The sequence below is a fragment of the Caretta caretta genome, chromosome 2 (assembly GCF_965140235.1).
Source record: "Caretta caretta isolate rCarCar2 chromosome 2, rCarCar1.hap1, whole genome shotgun sequence".
Taxonomy (NCBI): Eukaryota; Metazoa; Chordata; order Testudines; family Cheloniidae; genus Caretta; species Caretta caretta.
Genome location: NC_134207.1, coordinates 188,005,801 through 188,020,072, shown reverse-complemented (window position 1 = coordinate 188,020,072; position 14,272 = coordinate 188,005,801). Strand labels below are relative to the sequence as shown.

At 42.2% G+C, this 14,272-nt stretch overlaps 1 protein-coding gene across 1 annotated transcript; it reads right to left on the bottom strand.

The window, feature by feature from the left end:
- Positions 1-2,877: 2,877 nt before the first annotated feature.
- CCK (cholecystokinin) lies at positions 2,878-10,203 on the bottom strand. The gene is made up of 3 exons (XM_048838872.2): positions 10,064-10,203; positions 8,559-8,816; positions 2,878-3,675 (listed from the first exon to the last, which is right to left on the bottom strand). Exons 2-3 carry the CDS (start codon positions 8,812-8,814, stop codon positions 3,539-3,541), a joined length of 393 nt encoding a protein of 130 aa, XP_048694829.1. The 5' UTR covers positions 8,815-8,816; positions 10,064-10,203; the 3' UTR covers positions 2,878-3,538.
- Positions 10,204-14,272: the final 4,069 nt, after the last annotated feature.

Sequence of the window (14,272 nt, the reverse complement as noted above, 5' to 3'; positions counted from 1 at the left end):
CAGAAGTTCTCAATTCCAAGGCTCATAGCGATAATTAGGTATGAGAGGGCACCTAAAAGTACACCAACAAAATCACCTTAAGTCAGGAAACCGGATCAAGTCAACAGGCTAGCTGAAACAGAACATTTTCACATCTCTTCCTTCTGGGCCACTGTCATAAACTACAGCTAAGGGTACCGTAAAATGCCTCCTTTACCTGTAAGGGGTTAAGAAGCTCAGATAACCTGGTTGGCACCTGACCAAGAGGACCAATAAGGGAAGAAGATCCTTTCATATCTGTGGGGGGAGGGGTTTTTTGTGCTCTCTTTGTTGTTGTCTCTGGGACAGAGAGGGACCAGGGCAGGAAAAAAAATCTCCTAAAATCCTACCTGAAATAAGCATCTAAGATTACAAAAATTGTAAGTAATAGCAAGGAAATGCATTAGATTACCTTTTGTTTTAGCTTGTGAATTTTCCCTATGCTTAGAGGGCAGTTTATTCCTGTTTTTTGTAACTTCAAAGTCTTGCCTAGAGGAGAATCCTCTTTGTTTTAAATCTTATTACCCTGTAAAATTACCTTCCATCCTGATTTTTACAGAGGTGCTTCTTTTACGTTTTTCTTTATAATAAAATTCTGTTTTTAAGAACCTGATTGGTTTTTAGTGTCCTAAAAACCCAAGGGTCTGGTCTGTGCTCACTTTGTTTACCTATTTGGTTGGTATATTATTCTCAAGCCTCCTCAGGAAAGGAGGTGAAGGGGCTTGGGGGGATATTTGTGGGGAAACTCCAGGTGGAACTCCAAGTGGTCCTTTTCCCAAATCTTTGTCTAACTCACTTGGTGGTGGTAGAAATCAGCTTAGGGGGTCTTTCATGTGGGTCCCCACATCTGTACCCTAGAGTTCAGAGTGGGGAGAGAACCCTGACAGCCACCAAGCCTCCTTAACAAAATAACCATCCCCCTCCCCAAGCATGTAATTCACAAAGCCTGAGTTAGGCACTGAGGCTGCCTATATGATGCATGGGATCCATAAGAATGGGATCCACAAGAGCAAGGGTACGCTGGTTGGGGAGTGCCTCAGCTAACCAATAGCAGATGCTGAAGAGAGGGGTGTGTCCTAAGCCCCTTCCCTTTCAGGGAATTAGGTGCCTAGACTGGGAGGAGGTTGGATCCACAGCTAAGAACCCTCTCTTTGAGTCAGGTACCTAAGTCTTTTCTTGCAAGAACAGAGATGGTGGCACATGCCTAACGCCACACAAACTGGGAGGAGGAAGAGGCCTCCATTATAACCTTTAACTCGGGGGATAGGATATTCACCCAGGCATGGGCAATGGGTGAACTGCAGCCTCGGGGAACTGCAGCCTCTCATTCACTCATGTTCTCCAGGACAATGCATAGTTAATATACAGTGGAACAGAACATGCCCAGAGGCAGAAATTGGATTTTATTCCACTTTATGTATCATGAATGACATGTCATCTGAGGTCTGATTGCAGAAGCTGTGGTAGAAAGGGTGACAAAGAGGGAAAACACACAACTTTATTTTCAAATCATCAGCTGAATTATCATGCAGGGACTCATAAAAATCATCTTTGGGCTTGTAAACTGAACAAATTTGATCTGAAAATCATGGAGAGAGAATGGGTGAAATCCTGACACCCCCCCCCACCATTGAAATCAAGGGGAGTTTTGCCACAGACTTCAGTTGTGTCACTGTTTCATCCAATAAATACAGCATAGCACAATGTCATTTTTGCAGGTACATTTCAGACCATCCTCTAATTGCACTTTCTGACAACGTTCCTTATTCCCACATTTTTCTCCGATGCGCAGTGTTGGTAGCAAGTTGAATGTCAGCAATTGTATGTATTTCAGTAGAGAAGTTAGCAGTGTATGATATGCTCTGGTTATATTTTTGCATTTTTTACCCAGTAAAGCTCTGTTCAGATGCAACATCTGGTTTTTCTAAAAAGTTTTATATTTTACCCAGTGGTTTAGCTGGGCTGAGTGAGACAAAAGGAGACACAATGTCTTCCGCCAAGGTTATAGTCTAAATCACTGTCTCAGCCAGAATTATAATCCTTCTAGCTCCTAGCTGTGTGCTTCAATTTCTCTGCTGCATGTCACTTGATATTTTCATTCCTCATAAAGAAGCAATGGTAACATTATTAAGAGTAACAGGTTATTTCCTCTGTAAAAATGTGCTGAAATGTTTTTCACCAAGTTCACCGCCATGTCATTGCCTGTTCCTTGAAAATACAAGTTTTATATGCCCTGGTGACTAGATTTTGATACCACTGAAAGTTTGATGAGGTCTCTGGAGAAGGCTGAGGCCATGTCAAGGATGAAGAGGGGTTGGTTGGCCAACATTCTGTAGATTTTGGTGCTGCCGAGGATTAATTTAATTGTATTTATTGCATGCTTATTAATGTCAGGGCACCTAGAACTGCAGATAGATGGCTTTATAATTTAATATCTAAATAAATAATAAAAATATTGTACATAGCTTGAGATTTACCTCAAAGGAATGGGAGAGAGAATGATATTGAGCCCAATCCTGAAGTCCTTACTCTGGCAAAATCATATTTAAATCAATGGGAGTTTTCACTTGATACAAAGACAGCAGGACTGGGCAATAGTTGGGCTCAGGCTGAAGTCATTTGAGGTGCACTTTGTTCCTGTTTTAAGTCAATAGAAGTATTTTTCTAACTTATGATTTAAAGACTCATTCTACTTTTATGTAAGTACTCTCATAGGAGAAAACAGTGTGATATACACTGTGTAATAATTACAACTATTATGATATAGACTACATGGCACTTCCCTTCCACCTCCCTCGAAAGAGCTGTAGCTACAGGGTTACCTCACAAACCCAGAACAAATGTGTAACTCACCACAAGGCAAGGGATGTTCTATTTATTCCATGATTCATAGCTGTTAGCAGAATTTTCACATTTAATTCACAACAGAAAATAACTGAGACAAGAAGATGTAAGGTTTTTCCTAAAGTTCAGCACTGTTGACCATTCACTGAAAACATGTGACTTTGTTGTATAACTGAATCCTTTACAAATGGGGTAACCATGAAGATACTTGACCTTTTGTGGCAAAACTGTGCTATTAGATAGACACTTGGACAGGTTACCTCTAGAGTCCACAACCAAAGAGAATGCTGCAAGGTTTATTTTAAAAGTGGTTTTTCACCTGTATGCTTGCTTAACACATGTAATATATTTACCTAGTAGAATGAAGGCATTTTCCTGCTTGAGTTTATTGTAAGACACCCAGCAACTTGCTGTGACAGGACAAGAAGGGAATAAATGAAATAATTTTAATATAATATCAACAGTGTATGAGAAGAAACCATAGGAGAAAGAGAACATTTTTTTTTTGAAAATTCTGCATATGTATATATTGCATTGTATAGTTTTACAGACAAATTTACATCAAGGACATAATATATTTTTTTAAACACTGATTTGTAGAGGACAACAAATTAATTTTTTCCTTCTGTACAGAAAAGGGAGTAGGATTCTTCTTTTTGAGATAGTTTGCTGTTCTTTAAGAGGAGTCCTCGTATTCTTCAGCACTGCGGCGTCCAAAATCCATCCAGCCCATGTAATCTCTGTCATTTATCCTGTGTGACGGGTCAGTGTTCTGTACCCTGTTTCCCATAATTGAGATCCTTCCAGTAGGACCTAGCAGATGAGACATGAGGGGAAAAGAATAAGTGAATTCAGTTTTTAGCTTCCCCTAAACTCATTTTTGTATCTGTCACTTATTAATGTTCATATGGTGTTTACAGCACTTTTTTGGAAAATAATGTAAACATGGGGGGAATGTCCTCAGAATTACTTGTTTGGATTCAAAATAAAAAGCATACCCATTGGAGATTTGCTACAGGCATTTGTAATTGTGTGCATTATGATTTGTGGAGAAGTCTGATTAATAATCTGCACGTTTCTCTGAGTGCATGGGGGTTCTCCCATGTTGTGGAACCTGTAGCCCTGGATTAACTATTTAGAGGGTCTCTTCTGTGACTCCATTGGGCACGTCATTTCCTCCCTCTCCTCATCCCCATTCCTGGCTGCTGGGAGGGAATGTGGGCATATTTCTCCTCTTTCTTCCTCATTGCATGGCCACTTAAAGGGATAAGGAGGGACCTGGTTGGTTCAGCCCATTTGCTCAGTGTTCTCTATGATGTCTCCTTCTGGTTTCAGAGTAGCAGCTGTGTTAGTCTATATCCGTAAAAAGAAAAGGAGTACTTGTGGCACCTTAGAGACTAACAAATTTATTAGAGCATAAGCTTTTGTGAGCTACAGCTCACTTCATTGGATGCATACAGTGGAAAATATAGTGGGATTTGTCAGGCAGGGTGTGGAATGCTCTGTGATGAGCTAAATCTACTTGAGAGGAGGATCATGCCTGGGATGAGGACTCCATGACAGTCCTCTATGTTGCCTGAAGAGCCACAGATGGTGCAGAGTATGAGAATACATATTCTTACAATGTACCTTTATTAGGAGTGGGATGGAGTTCAGACATGTGGGTTTTCCAGAGAAGTTGGGCATGTTTGTATGTGAGAATGGTCTGGCTAGAACTTACAGATACAACTCTTCTGGAACTCTGAATACTATTACTTTTGGAAAAAAGAAAAGGAGGACTTGTGGCACCTTAGAGACTAACCAATTTATTTGAGCATGAGCTTTCGTGAGCTACAGCTCACTTCATCAGATGTATACCGTGGAAACTGCAGCAGACTTTATATACACACAGAGAATATGAAACAATACCTCCTCCCACCCCACTGTCCTGCTGGTAATAGTCTGCTGCAGTTTCCACGGTATACATCTGATGAAGTGAGCTGTAGCTCACGAAAGCTCATGCTCAAATAAATTGGTTAGTCTCTAAGGTGCCACAAGTCCTCCTTTTCTTTTTGCGAATACAGACTAACACGGCTGTTCCTCTGAAACCTATTACTTTTGGATAACTTCTGCTATCAAGCTAAGGTTCTTCTGTGCTTCCTTCTGCAATAGTATTAGAGTGCTGATGTCTGCTATTGCTTTTGGTTTTTTGTCCATCTATGTTTAAAGCATTAATAGGCTGTAAGGCCAACATTTTCTGTGGTAAATCAAGCCCCAGAGATGAAAAAGAAAGGTCTTTATCTGTCTTAACATGTTACATCATTAGAACTGAAAGAATTTTAAAATGTTAAGAATGTGAAAATTTGCACTTCCCAAGGGACATATTTTAGCTTCGTGTGCAGTAATACTGTAATTATAAAAATAAGCTTAAACCTCCTATGACTGAAGTCAATGACAAAGGTCCCATTAACTTTTAATGGGAACAGGAACAAACACTATACAGTATATTGTTAATATTTAGTTTTGACCCAGATCTGTGAGTCTTTAAATTTTCAAAATTAGAAAGTCCTCAAATCTACAGAATATTTTTACTATATAAGAATGTATATTTGAAAGGAACACCTGCTGCCACAGTACTTTTATGTGGATGGAGTTTTCTTTACAGATGGAAATGACTCAGAATAAAATAATGAACATATGGTTAGGAACGTAATCACTTTATCGATGATTGCAGAGGAGAGTACATGTAAACTGAATTGATCCCCCTCCTCCAGCCTTTAGACATTTACTTAAACCAAAATGGCAAAAATTTAACTACTAAAAAGTCTGATTGCTTAACAAATTAAGGATATCTGTTAAATGCTCAGAAGCCAAGAAATTCACATACATAATTCAAATTAATTAAGGGGTGACAAGAATGTGGTTTCTTGGCAGTATAGTCTGATACCTTTGGAACAGATAGTTCCTGATCTGAGTGATGGTTTCTACTTAAGACTTCTGAATTTGAAACTCGATTACCCACTGGGCCCTATTGGCTCTTTTAGAGCCATTGTGATCTGCCCTGACAAAGCATTTTTAATTCATGTGTCTCTGACTTGACGGCCACAGTGTGTCTCCTTTACCCAGCTGCCAGATACATGATCGAACACTTTTAGGATAACTTAATTCAAAGAGCTAGTGGGTTATGCACAGTAAACTGAATTTCTTAACATCAAAATAGAAGCCATCTTAATTACCTTCAAATCTCTGAAGGTGGCCTATAGACACTCTACAGAGCCACTGGCCTTCAAACATTTCAGCTTCAAATTACAGCCATTTTTGAAAGATGGTAGAACCCAACCCTAACCTCATGAGATAACTTATTTTCCCCCACAGTTATAACTGGCAATGCCTCTCCACAAACCATAACCACAAACGTCACCACTAATCATTATTAGCACAGCAAAAGTCCCAATATGTGTAGTGTCTTCTTGCCAGTAGGTATGGATTGAACATCCCCAAAGTGACTAAAACTGGAATTGAGGGGAAGTCTTGAGATTTCTCATCATATATCAGATGGAAGCTTCATATCAGCCATTTTTTAAATTTAAAAGCAATATTATCTTGATGAAATTACAACACTGAGCAACCCCTCCTAGAACACACAAGCCATAAGGGTCTTCTGTTAAAGGATGATAATATAATTGGTAGATAATGGGCTTGAAGGGGAAGTAAATGAGAGGCCACAATGTACTTTTCATCAGATCCAGCCATACAAAGGTTACATGTTTTTGTCCTTTCACTCTGAATTCTTTATCCTCTCCTGTTACAAGTTCATTAAAATGTCCAAGTCCAACCATCTGTCTGCGACAGGCTAGAATCAAGCTTGACCTCTACCAGGTCACAAGAATGTATTGTATCATATGCCTACAGTGGCTTTAAGGACTACGAACATACTTCTAAAAATAGGTGGGCTTTTTTAGGGGTGTGTGTGGTGGGGATTAAGGAATCTGAGCTAAATCAACAAGATACAGGATATCTTCTGTCAGGTAACATTTAAGATAAAGCCAAAGTGTTCTTTCAGGATAGCTGATTGAGATAGTTGAAATGCCAGTCAGGTATTTTGGAGAATGCACAAACTATGAAACCATACTGAAACAGAATAAATAGATAAACTTCCAAACAGCAGATTTTCAGGAAATGAAGGATGGAAATATAAAACTTGAGAGATATAATTAAGATTCTGTTTCACAGATCTCTTGTAATAATAATGCTTAGTCCCACAAATAACTTAATTATAGCACAGATCTTTCTAAATGAACATCAGGTCTTCTCCCCCTTATATTACTTTTACTGTTAAACTGGACTCCAGAATGGACATGATTAGATTTGGCATTATTAGGCGCTGTTCAGATGCCTTCAGCACATGCTCAGAAGTGATATGTTTTCCAGTTGCTTATAACTTTATTATTACTTGACCATTTTATATATGTAAGTGTGAATGTGAGTGTGAAAACGCAGACAATATATATGCTCTATATAACACACATGGCATCTTTTACTCCAGCGTCCTATCAGGAGTAAGGAAGAAATTCAACCTAGTGTGGAGGCCAGCTCAATATAAGCTCCATAATGAGGCTGCGTGGAGGGACAGGTCACAAGTGAAGTGGCCTCCGAATGTGTGACAAAGAAGAGGTCTCTCTCAGCCCTGCATAGGCCAATGTGAAGGGGAATGAAAGGGGCAGGCCACTGCTTGGGTGAAGTGAATTTCATCTTAAGTGCACGAGGGGAGATAATTCTGGTCTGGGCGTGAAGTAATTACCTGACATCAAAACAGCTGTGTAATAGTAGGCAAAGAATCTCCTGTTGGCCCCGACACCCACCCCCTTCACTTTCAAGATGTCCTCCTTTCCTGCAATGCAGGGTGTAGAATATAGGGAGACTGTAGCAGATGAAAAGACCTCTGAAACCATGTGTAGTACTTTCTGCTGCACTTGGCAGCCATCTTGCTCACTGGAAATGCTCTGCAAGTAGCCTGCCCCCTGAGAATATGTGAGCAATAGTCTGGTGTATTCCGATACAAAACTGAGCTCTTTTTCAGAACAGAGCATTTAAAAAAAAAAAGTGAATGAACCCCTTACCAGGAAGTTTGAATGGACAACTATTTGGAAATGTTTTAAATCCAGTATCTCTTTTGGAAGAACAAATATCTAGCTTTTCAGGAGGAAAGCATTCCTTTTTGAAAGTCATTCTATGTGTGTGGTTTGTGTGTGAGTCAGTATATACTATAAGGTTTATACAGTAAACCACTTTATTTTGTGCAAATACATGTTTTGTGGGCCTCTGGCCTACAAATCCTTACTCATGTAGGTTGTGTCATTACCTACTCAGGTGGGAAAGTGCAACTAATGTAAGAGTTTGAAAAATCAAGCCCTTAAATTGAACTACTCCATTGATACTGTATGCAACAAACTTAGCTGCAACACCAGAGGTTTGCAGTTGTACAATTCTATTGTACTCTAAGCAATCATGAAACTAGAAACGTAAGATAGATTCTTACTGTACATGTATGAAAGCAAATACTCAGTTCCTTATTAATATTTTTCAATATTTCCTTTACAAATGTAGATGATCATAGTAGTCCCTTCTGCCCTTAAAATCTATGAATCTATAAAAATACTGAATCTCAAAAGGAATTCTTTTGACACAGACACATGGCATAATAAGTTGGCTATTACCTTTTCTGGCTTGCTGGAGATATTTGGCCAACAAAGCTCCAATGTTGGCTTTTTGGTCAACATTTCCATCCACCCGCTGGATAGGTTTCAGCTGGCCAGCTGATGAAGGGACACGAACATGTCGGTGATGCTCTGTCAAGCTCTGCTCAAGCTCAGTGGCCACAGGATTCTCATTGTGTGAGCCTGTAGCCTGCTGTCCAAAAGAGCTTGTTGACAGCATAGCAAGGAACATGTAGATGCAGATACCACTGTACATAGCTGGAGGGAAAAGAAATGTGAGGTTGTTAGAATGGTGAACTTCACTGTATTTAATACTACCCCTTTCCTCCCTTTTAAAAAACTTCTGAACAAACTAGATTTTAGAGTGTACTGGAAACAAAGGAACAGTGTTAAATGGGAGAAGATTGGAAAGAGAATATCTGACAGGTAGGTAAAATGTTTCTTGATTTAAGAGGCAGTAGAGAATTTAAGTGTTATGGACATTTTCTTGCTTCTATAAAATCCAAACATAGGACTTATTTTACATATCTTAAACTATAATACACAGATTTGCATTAAATCATTATATAAACTGAAATAGAGTTCTTCTAGAAATGTAACATAAGTCTTCAGTTTGTAAACAGTCCATTGTTCAAGAGGAAATATTGAACTGGATACTTCTTAATGCTAGAATGCTATTTTATATGTGTATATGAAATATTTCATGGCTAAGAGCCCCTAAAACTTACAAGTTATTGAACAATAATATATATATATATATATATATATATAAACTTGTCTCAAATATGAACTGTTAAAACAAATTTACCCATCACATACATTAGAGTTAATAATGTTTTAATGTGAGGCAAACAGGTTTCCATCACAATTGTTATGAGATGAAAGAAAAGTTTCAAAGTGGTAACATTTCAGGATTCTGCAGTCCCAGCATAATTAATACCTTATCACTGAAGCATCAAGTACATCCTTGCTACTTATAAAATGCCTATCCTCTATATTCTTTTCATGTAGAGATGGGTGTTCTCACCTGGCTACTTCATCTAATGAGTGACTCACAACATAAAGTTCAATATTAAAATACATATATCAGTTCATTTTCATGATTTTATGTCTCTTTACATAATTAATTTTCACTTCCCATCACAAATGCTGTGCAACCCTAGAGAGCTAGATGCTCAGTTACAAAACTAAAACATAATTTTGCTTTCCAGGGTCTTTTTCAAGGATATAAAATAGTTTGTTTAATGACATAATGTTGATAAAAAGAACTATAGAAATATGTATTATTCCCTGCCAAGACATATTAAAGAGCTGAACATTATGTCCTGAATATTAAAGATCTAAATTTCTTTAGTGAAGGTGCCTGTGAGAATATTCATGAGAAGAATACCCTGAAAATTCACATTTTAAAAAATAAGTAGACAAATAAATAGTCACATCATTTTTCTACAAGCAAAGATTCACCCAAACTATGGCTAAAAAGTTATTGACCCATCATCTCCTACCTTTAAGTAAGATACTTTTTCCTAGTTCAAATCAGAGAGACTAGTGTTCAGGTTAGATAAGTTCTAACAGTCTGAAATGCTGCTCCTTAAATAGTCTAGCCCAGTTTACACAGGTCTGACGCAGATGAAGGATCATCACGTGCTCAACTGGATGCTATCACTTCGTAACAAATTAATTTATCTGTGATGGGGAAGGGGGACAAAAAATCTGCTAACAAAGAAGCGCTGCGTTCTTAACCCTTTCCTCGCCAGAGCTGCTTTGATCGTGATCGGTGCCAGTAGCGTTTTCGTTCACTAGTAGTGTAGTTTTAATTAAGCAAGTGACTTTGCTTTGGGTGGGGACACTCACGTCTTTTCACCACTCTACCCTTTCAAAGCCCAGAGAGAAAGCACCTTAATTAGGGTGCAGTGTCTGTATTTCCGCTTGCAGTGAAATAACGCTTTAACTCTGAAACATGAGTACTTTCTTCCCTCTTCCAAAGAGAGAGACAAACCCAGAGAGAGACTGTTTTGCATCTATCTAAAATTAGCCCAGATATAACACACCTAAGAAGTGTTCAGAGGCTGTTTGGCTGATAAGGCTCCTTTCAATATGGTTTTCAACCCTCCCCCCCCCATGCTTAAAAAACTTCAAGTAACGGTTCCTGGTTGCAAACCCTCGGCATGAAGAGCAGCGAAACGCAAACGCTGCCTAGCTGAGCTCTGGGCACTAATTAGCGATGGCTGATTTTATTTATTTATGTCTGGATTCTACAAATCGTGCGTTTCTAGGATGTAGAATAAGGAAGCGATGCTGGATCGGAACCGTACAGAATCGTCCAGACCACTCCAAACACGCTGGAAGTTGAGGGAGTGCGGGATAATTTCTCTCTCCTCTCCATCCCTCAAACAATGGTTTTAACAGACTGTGTGTGGCCTTCTCCATCTGCTCCTCGCGTGTTCATTTTCCAGTGCAATGGGGGGGGGGGGGAAGGGCGGAGGGGTTCTTGGACAGGATCAGGGGTTTCTCACCCCAAGGGCACCGTCCTGCTCGAAGGAAGGAATGGATGTGACAACAAACGGTGTAGGATCGGTTCGCTCTAACTGCAGTATTCACACGCGCAGAGTCCTGGGGCTTTGCTACTCCGGTGGCATTGGGGGGGGGGGGGGGGGGGCTCCAGAGGCCACTGATGTGCCAAACGCTTTATGCTGAGAGCAGAGGGGTGTTGTTGCGGCTCGAGGGTCTGGCGCTAGTGTGAAGCTGTGTTTGCGCGCCCTCTGCCCGGCGCGAGCGAGCGGAGCCGGAGCGGCCAGCAAACAAGCGGCGGAGCCCGGGAGAAGGCGCGGGGATGGAAATCTGGACTTGCCTGGCGCTTTCCTACCCCCCTTGCACGGCGCCCCCTCTCCCCACCCCGCCTTCCCCGTGCGGCCAGCACCGTTCCTTCCCGGTCCGACCGCCTGCCTTCGGGGAGCAGATCTGCGTGCCGCTGGGGCGGGGTCCCGCTCCCAGCAGTACACCCCCCCCCGCGCGCCTTCTGCCTACCCCTTATCACCTGCCCGCTCCCCCCGCACCCCTCTGGCTCCCCAGCATTTAGCATCAGCCTCCCGCCTGCGCCACAGAACCGGCTGCCCCTCGCTAGCAAGCCGCTGAAACGCCCAAGGCAGCTGTTTTCTTTTTGGGGGGGGGGGGGGGGATCAGAGCAAGATCCGAGCCGGAGCCCGGGCCCCGCTGGCGAACCGCGGCGTCGAGTGGTGATAAGTATGATTGACACGTTGTATGATTGACACGTTGATTGACAGGTCACATTGTGGTTGCCTCGGCCCGGCCCGGCCCGGCCGCGTGGCACCGGGTGGGGAGGGTCCAGAGAGCGGCGGCTCGGAAACCCCAGAGCGGCTTTCCCCGCGAGCGGCCGGATCGACGGAGCTCGGAGCTGCAGGCCGCCCGAGTGAAGGAGGGAAAAATCTCCCCCTCCCCCCTGCTCTGGAGCTCGGACCCGGAGAGCCTCCGGGGACAGGGGCTCTGGGGGCGGATTGGGCTTCCCAGCGCTAGTTATAAATAAGGCACCCACCACCGCGTGGGGCCGCTTTGCTGGGAATCGACCTGGCCTCGCCTCGCCTCGCGTTAATCTAGACACAGACTACACGAGTGTGACCCCCCCCCCCCCCATAGGGAAAGGAGTCAGCGCGGTCTGCTCTCCTTTCCAGAGCCCGGTCTTCTCCTGAGACCCACGTGTCCTGCGGGGCCGCGGCGGGAGGGGGTGGGGGGTGTTGCACAAGCAGCCGCAGCTCTGGTAACTGAGGCCGTGGGGGGACCCTCCGTGAAACGTTAGTGAAGCAGGGGAAAGCGAGGACCCCCCCCCCACAAATGAAAACAGGAGGGGGGCCTTCCATAGAAACGAGGAAAGGGGGCTCCTATGGAAATGACAGGGGACGTGATCGCCCCCCTCCAAAAATCTCTGCGCTTCATCCTCTGCCACAACTTCACACGATTCCTACAGCACGTTGTGACCTCCTTGTAACTCCCCCCCCCCGCCCCGCCCCAGTCAGCTCTCCTGCACCCGGTTTGTAGGTAACAATCCTGCCTTGATGAAGTGCAGGACTAGGGGGGTGTCTACACTACACATTCACCCCAGGCTCTGACTCAAGTTTGAACCCAAGCATGCCCCCCCCCCCATTTTGTCCACACACAAATCAGTCTGACTCAAGTCAGCAAGGACTCAGGACACAGGTCCTGGGACCCGCCTAGGGGTGTGGATCAGAGCTGGAGTCCTGCTGTGTCCCAAGCCCTGTCATTTTGCAGAAGATCAGCATCATGCAGTAGGGATTTGTTAGCATGGTTGTGAGACCCAGGTCCAGCAATTGTAAACCCGGGTTTATGCCATAGCGTGAGTGCTCAAAGTAGGGCTTGGAGACACCAGCTCCACAAGCAAGGGTCCCACAGGTCTAGGTATACAATGCAGTGCAGCCATACCCTTCCTGACCTAGTAGGCCTTTTCCATCTCTTGATTCTTCATCACACACTGCTCCCAGATAGAGGGGACTACAATTAGCCATGGGGAAGGCAGCACCTTGGACAGCATCTTCCCAATAGCCTTCCCTCTGCCTGGGACAGTCCCTGTTCGAAGGGACCGCTATTGCCTGCTCTTTCCATGTGTGGCTGGACTCTAAAGATGACATTATGGGGCTTCATATTCTCTCGCAACGATTTTCAGGTTTTCAATCAATGAAGATTTTTTTGTGACTGCCTGTGTTGCTGACTGACCTGAAAACTGATTTTTGTCTCAGACATCTTCACCAGAGGATAAAAAGGCTGTCAACAGAACATAAATAAATTTTCAAAAAATAAGATCTAGAAGGGGCCCAGAGCAAGATGGGGGAGAGAGGCAATAACATGCATACATAGGGGAAGGGGGAAAGAAGAGCAGCATTTAAAATAGATTCACCATTTTTCTTCAAAGTAATTTGCTAATGGAGCTGTCTCCTTTTCTAAGAGTTTGTCCCCTCTGTCAAACCAAGTGCATTCCTCATTAGTCAGTTTCAATGTTTTGGCTTACTGATTAAACTGATCACTGCTATTACAGAAACAAAACAGATAACCAGTGGCTAGCTGGAAAAAGTAGCACAAACTTTCTGGGAAAGTGCAATACAATGACAATTCTAATAGGGAGCATACCATAATGACTACACTCAGTCCGTGGGGAAGACCTGCTATCGCTAATCAGAACATAATGAGGGAGGAGAAAGGCAAACAATTATATATATACAATATATATATATATAAATATATAAAATATTTAATGTTAAAAATGTTGATCTGGGTGAACATGTACTGTGTCAGCATGAATTTCATCTATAGTATATAATTACATGAGTTCAATTACATCAATATGATGTGGAATATATATTAATTTAATTATAAATTATAAAATGTGGCATTTTGCACTAATGGAGAGAGCTGTGTGTGCTGTTGAACAAATGAACATATGGTATAAATCAAGGTTCTAATACTGATGGTCTAAAATACATAAAATGAGAACACTAGCAGTATGCTTGGTATTGTACAAAAACAAATGGAGAAGATAAGAATGTCCATTGTATATTTACCCTTGTATCATATCTGCATATATGAGATATGTGTACCTATGCAGATGTATAGTATTACATGATCATATACTGATTTTTCCCGTGGACCTCTGCCTTGTTCTGTGCATGGGTTAGGCAGTACTCAGT

What these genes read in the sequence shown, in the direction of transcription:
- CCK (XM_048838872.2), bottom strand. Translation starts at nt 8,814, where the DNA reads ATGTACAGTGGTATCTGCATCTACATGTTCCTTGCTATGCTGTCAACA. An exon ending in TCTCCAGCAAGCCAGAAAAG is followed by an intron (nt 3,676 to 8,558) that starts GTAATAGCCAAC and finishes CTCATCTGCTAG; the next exon opens with GTCCTACTGGAAGGATCTCA.